The sequence below is a fragment of the Mastigoproctus giganteus genome, chromosome 12, assembly GCF_048544385.1.
Source record: "Mastigoproctus giganteus isolate SK-2022 chromosome 12, ASM4854438v1, whole genome shotgun sequence".
NCBI lineage: Eukaryota > Metazoa > Arthropoda > Arachnida > Uropygi > Thelyphonidae > Mastigoproctus > Mastigoproctus giganteus.
In genome coordinates this window covers 108,566,545-108,585,968 of record NC_143586.1, presented here as the reverse complement: position 1 = coordinate 108,585,968, position 19,424 = coordinate 108,566,545, and the positions used below count along the sequence as shown (strand labels likewise).

The 19,424-nt window shown below is 37.9% G+C and overlaps 1 protein-coding gene across 1 annotated transcript in view; it reads left to right on the top strand.

Moving 5' to 3' along the window:
• RpS16 (ribosomal protein S16) overlaps nt 1-19,424 on the top strand; it is a 110,293-nt gene that overhangs the window by 72,637 nt on the left and 18,232 nt on the right. Inside the window, exons 4-5 of the mRNA XM_090386708.1 lie at nt 6,235-6,331; nt 18,856-18,903. Of these exons, the coding sequence (XP_090242834.1) occupies nt 6,235-6,331; nt 18,856-18,903 (145 nt within the window). The remainder of the gene's footprint in view (nt 1-6,234; nt 6,332-18,855; nt 18,904-19,424) is intronic.

Genomic DNA, 19,424 nt, shown 5'->3' with positions numbered 1-19,424 from the left:
ATTGACAAGACACCATGAGCTACTCTTGCAGCTCGTCTGCACTGCTCAGAGAACTTCATATCTGCCTGCACAATTACCCCCAGGTCCTTTTCATTCTCCACCACTGTCAGTGTAGTACCGCAGAGTTGATACATTGCTCTGGGGTTACTGTTACCCATATGTAGTACTTTACATTTGTCAATGTTAAACTTCATTTGCCACCTCTCAGCCCATCTGTTCAACCTTTCCAGATCCTGTTGCAGCAGCATAGCGTCAGTAGTGTCCTTAACGACCCTGCCAACCTTTGTATCATCTGCAAACTTAGACATTAAACTTGATATCCCATCATCAATATCATTCATAAACACCGAAAACAACAATGGACCCAACACTGAACCTTGAGGAACTCCACTAATAACATTAGTCCACGTTGAGCAGTGTCCATTGATTACCACTCTCTGTCTTCTGCCACTCAACCATCCCCTTATCCATAGCAGCAACTTGCCTCCAATGCCACACTGCTCCAATTTGTGCAGCAGTCTTCCATGTGCAACAGTATCAAAAGCCTTTCTAAGATCCAAATATATAATATCAAAGTTATTCCCTGCATCCAGTTCTTTTGTGACTACATCATAGTATCCAATCAAATTGGTCAGGCAAGACCTGCCCTTAACAAAACCATGCTGCGTCTGAGCTATAACTGAATTCTTGTCTAGATGATCCTGCAGTGCCTCTTTAACCAGTGCCTCCATTAATTTACCTGGAACAGAAGTTAAACTAACAGGTCTATAATTACTTGTGTCAGGTCTATAATTACTTGGGGTTACATTTGCACATCTCCAGTCTATGGGTACCTCCCCTGAGTCCAAAGAAGCTCTCATAATTATGGCTAGGGGTTTGCATACTTCCTTTGCTGCCTCCTTTAATATAACTGGATAGATCCCATCCACCCCAGGTGCCTTTTTTATGTTTATCCTCAACAATCTCTCCTCCACTTTCCTCTCAGTTATTACAAAATCATCCAGCTCACTGCCAATGTTTACTTTACCTACATCATTCTCCTTCCTGAATAACTCCTCATGTGTGAATGTAGATGCAAAATACTCGTTTAGATTGTTAGCCACCTGAGCAGGATCCTCAACTGTTGAACCATCAATATCCAGTGGACCAATCTGATTCATCCCTTTCCTTCTCGAGTTCAAGTATGTAAAGAACTCCTTTCTGTTTTTCTTTGCATCCTTTGCCAAGGATTTTTCGTAGTCTGCCTTTGCCTGCCTAATCTCCTTTGTGACTTGGTTACAGACCAACTTATATCTATCATAGGCTTCCATGTCACCCATTAATTTGTATGTATCCCATGCATTTTTCTTCTCTGCCACATGTCTCATTAGTCCATCTGACAACCATTTAGGCCTAAACCTTGAACAATATTTCTTAGTTGGTATGTAAAGCCTGGTAGCCACCAAGATTAGTTCCTTGAATGCTTCCCATTTTGAGTTTGCTGTTGGTAACATCATCAGTTGGTCCCACTGTATAGAATTTAAATACTGTCTCAGACCATCATAGTCGCCTTTACGAAAACAAAAACCCTTCCCTTTACCTCTGATGGTAGTTACCTCCTTGAGTAAATCCCACTTCAACACACTGTGATCACTGCCACCTAGTGGTTCATTTATCTGCAGGTTCTTAATGCATGAAGAATCACTACTGATAATCAGATCAAGAGTATTGCTCCCTCTTGTTGCCTCACGAACATGCTGATGTAGAAAACAATCATCCAATAAATCCACAAAAGCCTTGCTAGTGTGCGAGTGACCAATCCACAAATTCCAGTCAATATCTGGGAAATTAAAATCCCCCATTATAAGACTCTGATTTACTGGCCCACTCTATTTCCCTGTACAATATATTATTATACTCATCAGAGTCATTAGGCCTATAGCACACTCCTACTCTCAATTTTGATTTCCCTATGCTTATGTCACACCAAACTGACTCGACACTGCCCTGTCCATCGATGTCAACTGGCTTCACTTCCTTTGACTTTATGTGTTTCTTAATTAATAGCATAACCCCTCCTCCCCTCCTTTCTATATACATTGTATTCCCCAAATTCCAGTTCCGCATTACTTATATCTGTGTGACACCACGTCTCTGATATCCCAACAATATCTGCCTTTGATGTTTTGAGCAATACCTCAAATTCATCAAATTTATTTACCAAACTCCTAGCATTGGTGTACACGCAGGTATACATGCACCTGTTTCTATTCTTAGCTACCCTAACACAACCCATGTGTTTACTTGTAACGCAATGACTACCAGCAGTCTCTGAAATATCCTGCATCTTGTTTTTCAGACTTCTGCTCATTTGAATAGAAGCAGTGCAAGAATCACTTCCACCTCTGCCAGTGGCTACTGTTAATCTATTAGTCCTTGTATCCCCCCCAACTAGCAGTTTTCTGACCCACCTAACACTGCCTCGACAGCATCAGCAAAAATTCTTGCACCCTTTCTATTTAAGTGTATCCCATCCCTGTAGAAGCAATCTCTCCTGTTAACAAGTACAGTCCAGGCTGAAAAAAATTCTACCCCTTGAGCCTTGCACAATCCCTCCAGGGCCGAATCGATCGACAAGGCTCTCATCATATACTCCCTCCTATCGTGTCTGGGCAGAATTGCAGACACTTTCAAGTTCAACCCTAATTCACGGCTTTTTTTCAACAGTGACCTGTACTTGCTAAGTAATTCCGCCCGTCACTGAAATTTTTTAACTCATCTTTTTCATGATTTTACGTAGTTTTGCACATTATAGCCTTGGTTGCTAATGCGGCAATAAAATCCAAACCAAACTGTATCTACGGCAGTTAAAACACTTTAATGGGCAGAAAGTCCTTGAACTTATGGGTAATCCAGCCAATATAGACCCTGTCTTGTTGTTTAGAAGACTTTTAACCTTGGGGAGAGATTCACCCACATTGCCTTTGTTTCTATCATTGGATTTAGGAGAGAACTGAATCTTTAGTTTCTCTGTATTATGTTCTGTGAGATTTTCAAGACGAAGCCTCCCAGGTCACTATGATGTAAACATGAAAAATCAAGATGTGCTCAGTCCTTTGGTCTTGGGGGGGTGTCAGATTTGTGAGCACCGTTGTTTAATGCCTCGCATCATTTAATGCTCTCTTAAAATCATCAAGCACTTTCTGTAAAATGGCATATCTGGTTGGGTGGGTTGCAGGAGACATCTTCTATTAATGCAGCAGCATAAGATAGTTGGGTGGAGCTTTCGAAAGGCAGTGAAGGATTTACTGTGCATTATGAGAAGGGAGCTCTTTGTCTTTTCCAGTTATACAGTTTTCCAATTACAGCCAGCAAGTAGTGCACATTAGAAAATCCTGATTCGTAAGAGAGAACTAACATCAGTTTTCTGAGCCAAAGCATTCCCACAACACGATGAGGCTTTGCTTTGCTGCTGTAGTCTGAGACATGGTTTTAGTCTAAATTTAAGCTTTCAGATCTTCTGTCTGTAGCAAAAGATCATGTATAAGGTCATGGTACCCCAGCAGTGAGTAATTCTCAAGGAGGCAGCTCTGGTCGTGCAATTATTTTCTGTTAATACAGCTCTTGGCACAATGATGCAGAGAAGCTATAGTCTCAAGGTGTGTTAACATTGTTGAACAATTGATTTGATTATATATCTTCCCACATTACCAGCACCAGAAGAGTTATCAGCTAGAGTTCATAGTGTTTACCAGCAAGTGTTTTCATTCATGCCGGCTTAAAGGTGTTCCTTGTCCTTTTCCTAGTGGGGAGGAAGAAGAGTCTCCACTCTGAATGCCTTCCCATCGGCATTCAGAGGTACTCTTGGATTCAGCTTATCTTTGTCAGCCATAATAACATACAGTGGGAGGTGTCAGGAGAGTTCTTGTAAGGTAAGTGCAGGAGCCAGAAGTATGGTTATGCAATGTTAGAAATCAAATAATGAGTTGAATGACACTGTATTTGTCCAGATCAGATAATTTGGACACAGGTGAGGTTTCAATCTAGGATGAAAATGAAATCCATGTTATAACGAATGAAACACAGAAGTAGGTTACAAGCAAATGATCAATACTAAAATCCACAAAACCAGGAGCTAAAATACCTGTGGCAACATGGACAAAGGCCAGTGTGCCGGTCACCACCTTCCTAAATACACAGATAAAGGGTCTATAAATTATTTGCCTGATCTGAGGTGCAGCTTGATAAAATTTTTATTGTAATAGGTATTAAAAAACAGTCTGCTGCACTATAGTAAACCTCCATATGTGCAACTTTGGTGGCATGTAGATCAAAACGTTAGCTGATTTCACTCTGAGTGTTTTGAAGCATCTCTTGAGAAATGGAAGTCACTGCTGTTCGATCCAGTCTTAACTTTGGGAAGTTAACCGTTTTCTCTTTTTTTTTTCTTTTTTTTTTTTTTTTTTTTGCATACATCTTGTCCTTTACATAGCCCTATATAAAGAAATCCATAGGTGTTGATATCCGAGGAACGAGGTGGCCATGAAGTCTACGGAAAATTTCCCAGCCGATCGATCAGTTGGGAATTTTTTATTGAGGAAATTGTGCATGTGCAATCATGGGTGTAGTGGTGCCCCATCTTGCTGATAGAACATGTGGCTACATATCTTCTGAGGCGCAGCATACAATTCAGGCATATCTAGGTAGTTTGCAGAGTTCGTGGTTTTTTACAGAAGAAAAATGGTGTAGTCACTTGGTTGAAGGATATTTACCTTGGAACTATTGTGCTCATGATCAGGCGCCTCCGTAGCCAGGTGGGCAGGAGCAGCAGTGCGTAGCACACACTTCTTGATTAGACTGGTGCTCGAGCTCGTGACCACTAAATACGGAGGATGCGGAAGGTCAGGGAATGACCACCGCATATCCACGGAGCAATATGGCCTTAGTTGCTAATGCTCCTAAAAACCAAATAACAAACAAACAGCTCATGTTCACAGACTGAGTGGGGATTCTGAGATCATCATGTGACTATTTAACATTACCAGACAGGTGTAATGTTGCTTCATCACTGGAAACAACATTTTCCAGAATGTGAACAGCAAATTCCTCTCGTGGTTTGTTGTGAAGCATAATTTCCTGGGTACTTAATCTCCTCACATCCTTGCAGCGAATGCACAGGAGTATCCACTTTTGCTGTATCGTGTCTATTGCCTGTTTGCAAAGATTTGCAAACAGCCAGCAAGTAGTGCACATTAGAAAGTCCTGATTCGTAAGAGAGAACTAACATCAGTTCTCTGAGCCAAAGCATTCCCACCACACAATGAGGCTTTGCTTTGCTGCTGTAGTCTGAGACATGGTTTTAGTCTAAATTTAATTTAAATATGCTAATACACTTGTGTCGTGGTATTAGCAATGGGCCTCTGGTGGGTCAGTGGCTCCCATAACCTATTGCAGTTAATGATGATGGTCTTAGTGGAGACATTTCTGGCGCCTCCTTCGTTGAAGCCGGCAGTGATTTGTGCCGCTGTCACTCTCCAGATGGCTGAAACAATGCAAGATAGACGTCGACGGCCTTAATTATGAGTATAATAATGTTGACATATTTCCAGATTATACAATAGCAGGACATACTGTACTAATTTAATTTACGTTATATGCGATGTTATAAAGTTATGTAATCATCTTTATATTTTTATAAATTTATTTTTTACTGACTTCATAAAAATTCATTCTTAGATTATTACTAGCAAATTTTATACTCCTGTGAAATTACTTATAATTTATCATTCTTATCAATACACTCAGATGTAGAATTCTTTTCCACTTTTTTTTTTTTTTTTTTTTGAGCAATTTCAAAGGCCAAGTGAGAAACAATTTCACCTGCCTTATCAGATAAACACCAATAATAACTTAACACTACCAATTTAAAACAAAAAGATTAAAAAAAAAACAATATGTTTAATTAAAGTCCACAGCAGTTCTCAAAAGCATTCTGCTTTGTAGGTAGCCTCACTTCTTTATTGTAACAAAATTTATTTGTAAAAAAAAAAAAAAAAAAAAGCTTAACTAATATAGTTATCTCTGCTGATAAAATATTTGCACTCAAGATAGGTTTATATCTTTAAAGGAAAAACAAACTGATTTTGTTCGAGCCATTTTTACTCAGAAACATTTTGTATATTTGTAATACAAATAGAAAGATTTTGTATCACATGCTTTGATACCTTCATTAGATTGTGGTATTTTAAATTGTAGCTTCTAGAACCAGTTCTTCTGTTGGGCAAGGAAAGATTTTCAGGAGTTGATATCAGGGTTAGAGTTAAAGGTGGTGGTCATGTAGCACAGATTTATGGTAAGATCATTGCTTATATTTTTTAATTTTTACCTTTTAAAATGGTACATTTATTCATTGGCTTTCCTGAAAGTCAGATTAAATAATTCTAAAATATTTTGATCTACAATTGCTCCATTTCTCTGGTGGGTTGTTTTTACAAGTAACAAAAGCAATGTACAGTTTAAACTTTGAAGTTCTGCTTTATAAAAAATTTCAAATGGAATCTAATATAAAAATTATGTTTAAAATTAGATTACTCTGGGGGAACTTTAATTGACATTTGTTTTTGACACTTCTTTTTTTAATTTAATAAATAAATAAATCTTCATTTATTAATTAGTATGTGGGTATTTTCCAAGATCCAAACATATATACCCTGAATAACAAAGGGCAGAGGAATTTATGGAGGTGTGGTAATATACATTGAACAAATAGAGTATATTAAATAATAATATGAAAATATGTATTACAGGTAAAAGCCTAAAATGTGGTATATCTTAGGATTTACCGGTTCATTTCAGTCAAAGCCCAAAATTCTGAGTTGATGCTCTGATATGGTAAATCCTACGGTTTACCATATTATGTTGATAAAATATCAAATAAAATATCAAAGCATGCTCCACATCAATGGTTAGTGCACTTTCCTATTTGTAAACACGGGCACAGGGGTACATTTCCTGTCCCTGTAGGGACAGTACCCTGTGCTCTTGTTTACAAATATTCCCAAATATATTCACTATATATGTATATATAAAGTGCTTTAGCATCATAATACACAGCTGAATAAACAGAAAATTTTTAAGGCGGCATCATTTTAGGTTATATCTCATTGTGAATACCTTCACAACGAGTTGCCATGATATTGCACTACTTCGAATAAGTAACGCTTCACCTAAGTAGAAGACTAATGTTACTTATTCTCAGATAGGTACCACCACCCAGACGGCACCGTTTCAAGGCTATTTTGTATATGTGTGGGATAATAACTCAACTATCCACTTGTCCCTATTAGACTTAGAAAAGCAAAAAGGTAGAGGGAAAGTAATAGTAGGAGTGGAAGAGGAAAAGAAACGGTGTAGAAGAATTAAAGGGACAGTAACTCCTTCAACTCACACCACTCATAAACTCCTCAAATAGGCAACGCTTCCCCAGTGGAGAAGGCTGTTGTTACCTATTCTTGGAAACTCCGGACATCATCAGGCTCCCCCTGGTGCCGTTTCAGGGCTATTTGGCCCTTCTTCGGTGAGTGGGTAGGTACCCAAGTGATGCAATGATGGCAAAAACAGTTATGAAGTATAACTCCACAATATGAGAGATGCCTGATGGTGTATGATGTATTTAGACTAAGGCGCATTTAGGGCTAGAGCCTCAAGCTGCGAACAAATTTGGACTATGTATATATAAAGTGCTTTAGCATCATAATACACAGCCATTTCTGAATAAACAGAAAATTTTTAAGGCGGCATTATTTTAGGTTATATCTCATATTGTGAATACCTTCACAACGAGTTGCCATGATATTGCACTACTTCGAATAAGTAACGCTTCACCTAAGGAGAAGACTAATGTTACTTATTCTCAGGTAGGTACCACCACCACCACCCAGACGGCACCGTTTCAGGGCTATTTGGCGCTTCTTCGGTGAGTGGGTAGGTACCCAAGTGATGCAATGATGGCAAAAACAGTTATGAAGTATAACCCCACAATATGAGAGACACCGAAGAAGGGCCAAATAGCCCTGAAACGGTGCCGTCTGGGTGGTGGTACCTATCTGAGAATAAGTAACATTAGTCTTCTCCTTAGGTGAAGCGTTACCTATTCGAAGTAGTGCAATATCATGGCAACTCGTTGTGAAGGTATTCACAATATGAGATATAACCTAAAATGATGCCGCCTAAAAAATTTTCTGTTTATTCAGAAATTGCTGTGTATTATGATGCTAATGCACTTTATATATACATAGTCCAAATTTGTTCTCAGCTTGAGACTCTAGCCCTAAATGCGCCTTAGTCTAAATTCACTATATAGTGAATATATAACACACAGGCTGCCTTGCAGTGACAGCATGTATACCACTCTGTGCCCTTGTTTAAAAATAGTAAAAATGAATAAAGCAGTGAAATTGTTTCACTTTTGCACTTTCAACAATGGGCTTTTAGAGTTAGGGAATATGCTCTCCTTCTGTCCTTGCTTGATAACTGGACAGAATGTGAAGGAAAGAAATATTTCTTTACTCATTTGCTTTATGATTTTTAAACAAGGGCATAGAGAAAATTTATGCTATTCCCATAAAGATGCATGGGTATTTTATCCATGTTCTCTATGCCCTTGTTTAAAAATCATATTTGTCTGATAATGAAAAAGAATTCACAAATGCAATTATCAATCGTGTTTTTACTAACATGAAGTGTTAAATACAGCCACTCCCTGACTTACATAATTCCGACCGTTGGAATTTCCCTAAATGCTTATGCAGAACTCGCAAATTTGATCGAAGCAAAAAAAAAGAAATGTTCGACAAATGTGTAAATAAAATTATTTATTCAATTTTTTTATCTCATGCGCCCGAAAAATTTCAAAATTATAAAATTACAAATGGAGAGAGGAGACAGACATAACGTCTGCAAGTTTTACTTTTCGAGCATTGTTGCCAGAATCAACGTCTCCAGCTGGGGAAGTTGAGGGCTGTGGAGATTTAGAAGAGGTTTTTATCAACACATCACAATTTCTCTGCGGCTGCAGAATCGGCACTGACAACTTCACCGCATACTTCAATGTTTTGGAAACCAATGCGATGCTTGAACCTATTAAACTACATGTTGCTTGTCATGAACTTGGCTTGTGGTTCACTGTACTTATCCCTAATTTCTTCATAAATACTTCTTACTTTTGCTTGAATGGCCATTGGACTCAGGGGCACTTGCTTCTGAATCTGATTTTGCATCCATAATATTAATACCTTTTCCAGCTTTGATATAGCACCTGAATGCTGTTTTGTGATCACTGTTGATCTTAAATGCGTTTGTCCTTTGACATATTCTTTTATATGTGCACTGTCCCTTAACCCCTTCCCGGAACATTTTTTTCCGGAAAATGTGCTGTAACAGATCAACTTTTTTTTATTTTACAGATTAAAAGTATGCATCATTCGAATACTCATTGTATAGTTTTTTGTGTTATTTATTAATTTTTTTGTAGAAATTACATGGGAGTAATTAACCCATTTGGGTTATCTTGGGTATGCCAAAAAGTGTGCAAATTATACAGATTTTTTAAAATAAATTAGCGCTTGAGCTAAAAGAAAGGCACAGAAAAGGTCTTCATTACTCATTATATAAATAAATTTAAAAAATCAAGTGGAACGCACAAGCAGTAATCGCGAATTAACTACATTCTGACACACGGCCGCCACAAGTGGACAGCCGAGGTAAGTGTTGCTTACGGGTGGCAGTTCAAGAGGGTGCTGAAATATTTTTCGATATTGTTTTTGTGAATTATTTTCGTGGGTTCAGTATTCTGCATTTAGGACGGCAACTTATATTTTGCTTACTGGTGGCACAGGAATGCGTGCTACTGTTCTGACATTGCTGTACAATATAAGTAAAACGAAAGCCAGTCGTTTGCTGCCAGGCTTGAGAAAATCCTGAGAAAACTCGGGATTTACCTGCCTAATGCAAACTTAGCCAGATAAATACCAGGGAAAATACGGTTCAGTCCTAAATTTGGAGGTATTATTGTTTGCTTCAGCTATTATTGCATCCCAAGATATTCCGTTTTTAGTTCCAAATAACATTTAAAACTAAAAACAAGATATCTCGGGATAATCCATGAAGGGGTTAAAATAGTATTCACTGTTGAAGCTGCAAGACCTAATTCTGTGAAATAGATTACAAACTTTGTCCTACTTCATAATTCTTAATTAATCATCTTCATTTCCAAATCAATTTTGTTTTGTTTCCTAGCACCTGCACTTTCCGTTTGTCCCCTTTCCCTTCATCATTGTAATAAGTAAATAGAAATGAAGAGAAGATTCTGAAAATTCATTTGTTTTTTTATATGATTGAAGATTTCACTGAAGGGGAACTCATTTCACCATAATACCATAACGTAAAAACCCACATAATTCCAGCTATCGGTATTATTGAAAATGCAATAAGATTGAGTTTACTACCTGTTTATAATAGATTGCGCTAACAGAAAAGCCCAATAAACCAGGAAGTGCAAATTGTTTTTATTGTTTTATGGTCGTGACCTCCAGAAATGTGCTTTAGAAAAATAACACCAAGGCGTTCAAAATTGATTCTTATAATGGAACATATGAAACGATGAAAGTGTAGTGCAATTTCCATTATAAAAATGACCTTTTAGAGAGATAAGTAGCTTAGTTATATAGCGAAAATTTCAACCTCCGAGGTCTTGGAACAAATTACCAAAAAAAAAAAAAAAAAAAATGTGTTACTGGGTTCACATTACGATATTTTCATGATACCTCTGTTTATTCCTACAGGATGCAAAATACGTTTGCACGATTTTTTTTTAAGTTTTCACCAGCTGGCAAAATCTTAGTAAAGTTGAATTTCCGTAAGTCGAGTATTACGGAAGCCGGGGAGTGGCTGAAATAGGATTTACTGTATCAGAATGTTAAAAATTTGAAATAAAGTGAAATGTGTTAATATTTTGGGCTTTTATCATTATTTACCATATTGGGTTGTATAAAGTTCAAAATAAACAGAGCAAACAAACCCAGATTACTGATTTTTTAAAGAGAGCAGAAGTTATATGAAATCTAGAATAGTATATTTTTGTTACTTTTGGAATCCCCCCCCCCCCGTACTTTTTCTGAGTCCTGTATAACGTGGTTTTGCACAACATGACATTTTATAGGAACCTAACTACTGTGTTATATGAGGATTACCTGTACAAGAATTTTGCTAGCAGGGATAAGGGGGTGGGTGTACCCTTGTATAAGGCAATTGTTGGGCCACACTGTGAGTACTGTGTACAGGTCTGGAGGCCTCATTTTAGGAAAGATGTCGAGCTGCTGGAACAAAGGGTTGATGTTATCAGGAAAGGCTTTAGTTCTGCAAATTTCAGCTTCTGGAGACTAGGCACCTGTTAGGTAGTCTAATTGAGCTGTATAATGCCTTGAATGGTTTGAGCCAGCTCAATGCTAACAGGATTCTACATGCTGCTCAGATTACTTGCCTGGGGGGACAATGGTAGAATAGATATTTGGAAATTTGCCTTTAGCCAGCAGATGGTTTGATAGTTGGAACAAACTTCAGTCTGCTGTAGTGGAGGTCAAGGCTACACTAGACACTTTCTGTCAAGGCAGAACTAGACGTACATTTGGAGTGAATGGATGGGTGAAATGGGAGTTTTTTTTTTTTTTTTGTTTTTTTGTTGATGCTATATAAGATTGCTTTCTTGCATCATACGCCTCTACTAATGGTAATGCTAATAAGTCCTGCCAAACAGAAAGGAACAGTGACTTGTCAGTAAGTAAAACCAATAAAGTGGAAGTCACGTGTATCCCATAGAGTTAAGGGAGATAAGTGTGGGAATATTGATAGACTTAGAGGAATAACAATGTCAAGGTAGATAATATCCAGTTGCCCCTTTTGATCAAGAGCAATAGTCTTAAAAAAAAAAGTGAAGGGGAGGTAAGGATGGGGCAGTAGTTGTTTGAGTGTATGGATTTCAAATGCTGAGAACAGGAAATGCCTTGTATTGTAACCAGGACTGGGAAAGAACCTATTGAAAAATGGAGATAGTGACTCAAAGTTATAAACACTTTTACAAACTTGGTAATATAACTGGGAACAGAATCGGGGCCTGCTGCACAGTATTGAAGGTAGCTCATTGATTAATGTGTTTCAAGAGTAAAGGAATTGGCTGGTGGAGAAATTTTGGTAGTTATTTTGTGGGCTGGGCGTATGTCACTTGTGGTAGTATCACCCTTATAAAGTCATGCCAATCTCTGGTGTCAAGAATGAGAAAAGGGTGATTACTTATTAAAGAAAGGCGCCTCCGTAGTCAGGTGGGAAGGAGCAGCAGTGCGTAGCATACGCTTCTTGATTAGACCGGGGTTCGAGCCCGTCACCACCAAATACGGAGGTTGCGGAAAGGTCAGTGAATGACCACCGCATATCCCGGGGCAATATGGCCTTAGTTGCTAATGCTCCTAACAAACAAACAACAACAACTTATTAAAGAAAAGAAAGTTTTTACCTTAGCTCTTTTGCTGGTTGAATAGCAAAGCTCTGATTGGGTTAATAATATTGAGAAATTAATCAGCAGTTTTATCTTGTATGACAATTGAGCTGCTATGCAAGGTAGATTTAAAAAAAAGTTTTGGAACCTAAATTTTTTTTTAGACATATAATATTCACAGTTAATTACACATTGAATTTTTCAAAATTATGACTGCCTATTTACACAACTTCAAAAACATGTAATGTGAAGAATGATTTCTAGCCCCAAACTTATAGATGGGTCCAGAGCAGCCACACTATTAACAAAATGGATCATCACAGTAACGCAATATGCACCTTCAAAAACTGTCACAATCACCACCCAGTTCAGCGCTTGGTGGACCTCCCCCATCTTAACAAGCATTTGCAACTAATGCAGAAACCCCATAAGAACTGGAAACATCAACAAAGGAATTTCCTATTCAAGGGCCTGTGCCATTTCTAACCAATAGAAATCCTCAGCAGTCGAGTTATTTCGGTTGCATACTTATACTTAAAAAGACACCCTATTCAGAACTATTTCCTAGTTTCTCAGCTCACCCCAATCCCCAAAGTTGGATACTTATATATTCATGTTATGATGCCTTAGACAATACATCATTCAGCCACTGCTAGACATCTTCAATTCTATGTGCTCAAAATGCACTTTCCCTCCTGAATGGAATATCTATGTAGCGAGGCCAATTCTGTAGGTTCAAACACCAATGATGGGAAACCATTTTTTACCTATTTCCAACTCGTCATGCCTTATGAAATTACTCGGGAATTCTTCTGCCTGTTTTTTCCACACAGATTCCTCTGGATGCTCTGCCTAAAATTAATTATTTGTTTCCAAATAGATTAACAGATAACTATTCTGGTCACCACCCATAGCATCCTCTCCACATTCGAGTGAAAATAACTTGTCCTTCAACTGCTCGAGGATCAATTCTACGTAGGCACCTTGCACTTCCTTTCATTGCTCCTCCTTGATCGTTTATCGTGAAATGCTCATGATAAAATATATTTTTTAAACAGGCATTCCACAAGAGGGCTCCTCTTTTCTACTATAATATCTCCTTTTGTAGCTAATATTCATATATGCTAATATTTGCAGATGATTAAAATTCTTATACCTATCAAAACTAACACAGATTCTGTTCAAATCACAGACAATATGAGCAGTTTACTTCTTTCACTTTGTCAACCATCACAAACAGTTTGGCCTCTATGTCAACCCAGAAAAGTCAGAATGCCTGCTGTACTTGAAGAACAACCCAGCTGCCATCTTGCCCATGCTGGGAGAACCCTTGGTTCCATCATTATTCACTCACTCTGATTTAGAGGCCATCTTTGATACAAAACTAAAATTTAACCATCACATTGACAAACTCCTCAATCATGCTACTCACCTCAAGTGGAAAGTAAAAACAACACCTGCATTACCTTCAGATAAGGCTACAATAGCGGAATATGTGAAGGTGGTTTTTTTTTTACCTTACCAACCATTGTCAAACAGATTTTTGCAGAAGAATTCTGGCTCATTGAGTGGGAAATCTATAAACATGGATCACACTCTGGGTCTGTACTAGTGATGTCCCAGACATTAGATATTCCTAGGTCTCCCCTCACTTATATACAAAAGAAGACACCTTATTACAATAAAGTTGATACCTGGACTAAGGAAATGGATCTCTGTGGCTGGAGAGTTCTGCTTCCCCAACTTAGAGCAACCCCTTGCAATTTACTTTCTACAATCCTGCCAGCATTTTTTGGATTACTTCATCCCTCATCAGATGCTTAAACAAGTACAGAAAATTGATGCTGACAGTAGCAAATTTACTACCAGCTGTCCTTACAGGAAACAAATCCTCTGGTTTGCAGACCTCCCAAATCTCTTGGTTATGCATTGAAAACAGCACTCTACACTCTCTGCATCCACCACATTATGACAGTCATTTCTAATCAAGACTTACTGCCGACCGGGCTAGCCGAGTGGGTAAAGTACCTGCCCGGCAACCCAAAGGTCGCGGGTTCGATTCCCGCCTCGGGCTTGGATCAAAGTACTGCAAAAACCTTGGGAGGTGCAATATGGCCACAGAAGCCGATGCGCCAACAACTACCAAATCAAAAAAAAAAAAAAAAAAAATCAAGACTTACTCCCTTCAACTTGTCTTATCCACCCTCTGTCATCTTGATATCAATCTGGGCTGTGGATTTCTCACAGTGATGATTCATCATAATTTGTCTCCACCATGTTCAAACCTCATACTGTTTGTGGTCATCACTGACACCACAAACTTACTGTTCTGGAAAGTATCTGTAAATGTTTACACAGACCATGAACCATTAACTCTGATGACATGCTGTTCCTCCCCTTCCTATGGATACCTTTTATGTATCCTTTGTTTCTCTGTATATATATATATATACACATTTCTCTCTCTCTCTCTCTCTATATATATATATATATATATAGCAAATTAATTTGTTAATCTAGTGGTTCTCAATCTTTTTGGCCAAGGTACCCCCCTAAGATAATCGTAAGCATAGAACACTAAGAAAAGGGTGTTTTTCAGTTTTTTGCACGTATGTACTGTATTATTGTGGAACCAAAAAACAATTCACTATTTTTAAGATTTTAAACTTAAAAAATGTATTATTAAGACTCCAAATTAAAAAATAGACAATGAGCCTAATGAAATACCTGCTGCGACAGATTTTCAGCAAATTTACTTAAATTAGGTGTCAAAGTTGATAATTGACAGAGAATTTCTGCTGAAGCATCAAGTCTGTTTCTCTTTTGATTTTGTTTTTTTCTAGGAATAACCTGTCACAAAAAATATCAATCAGTTCTTTTGTGGGTAGGATAGAGGAGTTTGTTTTTCCAGAAAGGGTTAGCTATCTACCTGTAATTTTAAATGTCTGTATTTACAGAAAAATATTGAACTCCATGGTCACTTCCTGCTACTGGTTACTGTACTGTCAGCCCTATTATGTCATCAGGTTCATTGGCGATGATCAGGTCCAGAATATTCTTTTCCCTAGTACTTTCTCTGACATGTTGATACAAATAACAGTCATCTAGTTGGTTTAAAAATTGTTTCCCCGTGTTGAGTTTCCTTCCCATTTGCTCCAATAAATTAAAATCACACATACTAAGACAATCGCACTTACTTGCTCATTCCATTTGCATGTAGAGGATCTCATCATAATCTTCACAATCATCTGCCCTGTAGATTACTCCCCCTCACATTATACCTTTGCTTCCAACTATCTCACACCATACAGATTCTATGCTAGCATGCGAAACATCTGAATGTGGGAAAATCTTTCATCGCACTCAGACTGCATTTGATAAGAAGCATGACCCCCATCGGCCCTTCTGTCTGCTCTATCCTTCCTAAATGCGTTACATACCATACTGAAACTAATCATCCCCTGTTTCCAATTGGCACCACATTTCTGTAAGCCCTATTGTCAGCGATACTTGTCTTGCCCAGCAGTTTAAATTCACTCATTTTATTGACAATACTTCTTGACATTACTGCATAAACGATTAACACTTAAGTGTTCTAAGTCTTAATTGTTTATACTTGTTATAATTGACTTTTTTTTTTTTTTAGCAAGCCCTATACTTTTCAGCTAAGGCCCAGTTCAAATGCAAATGTCATTATTACCACATGTCCAGAGTTATCTATTAAAAATGAAATTCTATATATAGGAGTTTTTTAAAATGCAAATTTTCAAATTTTATACAGCTATATGTGAGTCACTTCTGCTTTCTTTTGTTGATTCTTATTACTGCTTTAATTTCATAACTGAGCACCATGCAGTTTACCTAAGAAGAAAGAGCATTCCTTGTTAAGCATATTTTTTTTTCATTCTTACAGAAAGTGCTATTGCCTTCTAAAAACTCTTTCAAATGAGAAGTACATTTGATAAGCCATTTAAAATACACCGATGAGCTAGAACCTTATGACCACCTACCTAATATAATGTTGGTCCTCCATGTGCAGCCAAAACAGCTCATACCTGGCGAGGCATGGATGCAACAAGATTTCTAAATGTGTCTTGTGGTATCAACTGGTACCAATACATAACTAGCAGATCCTTTAACTCCTGTAAGGTCCGTGGTTGAGATGCTGAAGATCAGAGTTGCTGTTCCAACACAAACCACAGATGCTCGATGGGATTGATGTCTGGGGAATTTGGAGGCTAGGGCAATACCAGGAAGTCTTCCTCATGTTACACAAATCATTCTCAAACAATCCGGGCAGTGTGGAATGGTGCATTATTCTGCTGAAAGACTGCACTGCCAAAGGGGAAGACCGTTATCATGAAAGGGTGTACCTGGTCAGCAGTGATGTTTACGTAGGTGGTAGATGTCAGAGTGCCCTGCACATGGATGATTGGACCCAGGGTATCCCAGCAGAACATTGCCCAAAGCATGACACCACTGGCTTGGGTTCATCCCACGGTGCATCTGCGCACACATGGTGCAACAGGAAGTGTGATTTATCGGACCAGATGACCTTCTTCCAATCACTCAAGGTCCAGTTTCGGTGCTTGCATGTCCATTGTAGGCACTGTCACCAGTGAACCGTGGTTAGAATGGGCAATTGGAGCGGCCTGTGGCTATGCAGCCCCATTTTCAGCAGGGTTCAATGTACTGTGTGTTGTGACACATTACTTTCGTCACCATCATTCTGATTACCGGTAAGTTGTGCCACAGTCGCCCTTCTGTTGCCACATACCATCCAGGAGAGCCTTTGCTCTCACTCACCTCTAGCATCGATGAGCCGTGGTTGTCCAATACCTTGCCGGTGGTTCATGGGGTTTCCCTCCTCGGACCACTTTTGGTAGGTACTAACAACGGCTGAGTGTGAGCACCCCACCAGCTGTGCCGTTTCGGTATGCTCTGACCCAGTTGTCTGGCCATTACGGTTTGGCCTTTGTCAAACTAGCTTAAGTCTGCTGCTTTTCCCCATCTGAAGAACAAGAGTAACACTGATTAATGGCGGCGCACACGCTTCTTGATTAGACCGGGGTTCGAGCCCGTCACCACCAAACACGGAGGGTGCGGAAAGGTCAGGGAATGACCACCGCATATTCCCGGAGCAATATGGCCTTAGTTGCTAATGCTCCTAATAACAAACAACAAACTGATTAATGGAGCTCAGTATCTGCTGGTTTTTTTTTTTTTTTTTTTTACAGTGTCCCGACCTGTGCACGTGCCGTAATTCACCTGCAGTTGCTTCGATTTGCATATTACTGTTAGTAGAAACTAATAACCAATTTGTGAGAAAGGTGATAATTTTTTAGTCTTGTTTTTAAGTAGATGGACAAGATCCTAAATGTGAAATGGGTTTAGTATTAGCATTAAAATGGTAGAAAAAATAGAAGGAAGCAAAGCATCTGCCTTTAACAAAAAGCAATCTTAAATAAGTAAAATACTTCTATAGTTTTATATTTTATTTACTTTCAAATATTTATGTAATCTTTCTTTAAATCTACAAACAATGACTACAAAGCAGATGGTAACTTGTTCCAATTGTTGTTTATTCTGTGACCAAGAACCAGATTGATGAAGAAAAAGAATTAAAGGAAGAGACTTGTCCTGTTTTTATTTATTTATTAATATTTTTTGGTGCATCCACTACTAACTCCCCCCCCCCCCCATAGAAAACAACTTTTTAGCAGATAAAATTGATAGGTGCTTAATATCTAAAAATAAGATTGTGTGAATTAGCAGATATGAGCCAAACTGAAAGATATAGATTACTAAAATTTGTTGATACAAATTTCGGATGCATTAAGAATCTGTAATTAAAAAAAAAAAATTAATACCCTGTGGAAATTGCTACAATCATTTTAAAACAAATGGGTCCACTTATTATTTTCACATGGAATTAAAGCAACAGTGAAAATAATGAATTTTTTCACTACATTGCCAAACAAACTGATTATTCATTGTTGCACTCATTCTTCAAAAATTGATGGCAAATTCTCATTGCCTGATAGTGTGAATGTATGCATTTTGTTTACAACATAGTGAAGGATCTCAAATTTTCCACCATTTCTGCCGTGCTTGTTGTGAACCAGTGTGGAGAGAGTCACAGGTCTATATTTATTTCATAGTAATCATAACTGCTATGGCTGTTTAAGAAATTAGTGAAGACTAGAAAAAATCACAATGCACTATTTAACTCTGTTCTCTTTTATTTCTATGTCCAAAAAAGAATGTTATTACTTATGTTTCTGTTTGGATTTGTACTTTACTAATAATTTTTACTTTCTATTCCATAGCTATCAGACAAGCAATTTCTAAAGCCTTGGTAGCTTATTACCAAAAATGTAAGTATTTGAACTTATGGTAATTTGCATATTTTTAAGGGATTAAATCTGAAATTTACATGGTGCTGATAGAGAGATAAAGAGAGCATATAAATAATATACAGTAAAACTTCTCTTATTAGACACTTCCATATAATGGACATTTATTAATGAACTGGCAGAGTGCATGCTACATCCCATTCAGTGACATTTCCACAACTTTCAGTTTGCTTTCCATACTGAAAGTTGTGGATAAGCAAACAAATCAGTAAAGAGGTGATATGCCTATAGTGTAATTCTCCTGTGAGATCCAGTGAAACTACTTAGAAATACTAATCCTGCAAATCATAGATTAGTATGCAAAAGTGGTCAAGTAGTTCTTTTAGAAATATCCAGGTGCCCGGCGTAATTTAAAAATGCAGTAATTTAAAAATTTTTGAACATATCGAGCATTTTGGCCTGATTAAGTGGCTGCCCCAAATTATGCAAAGTTTCACATAAATAGTTTAAAATAGTGGACCCCTGCTTTACGATTGATTTTC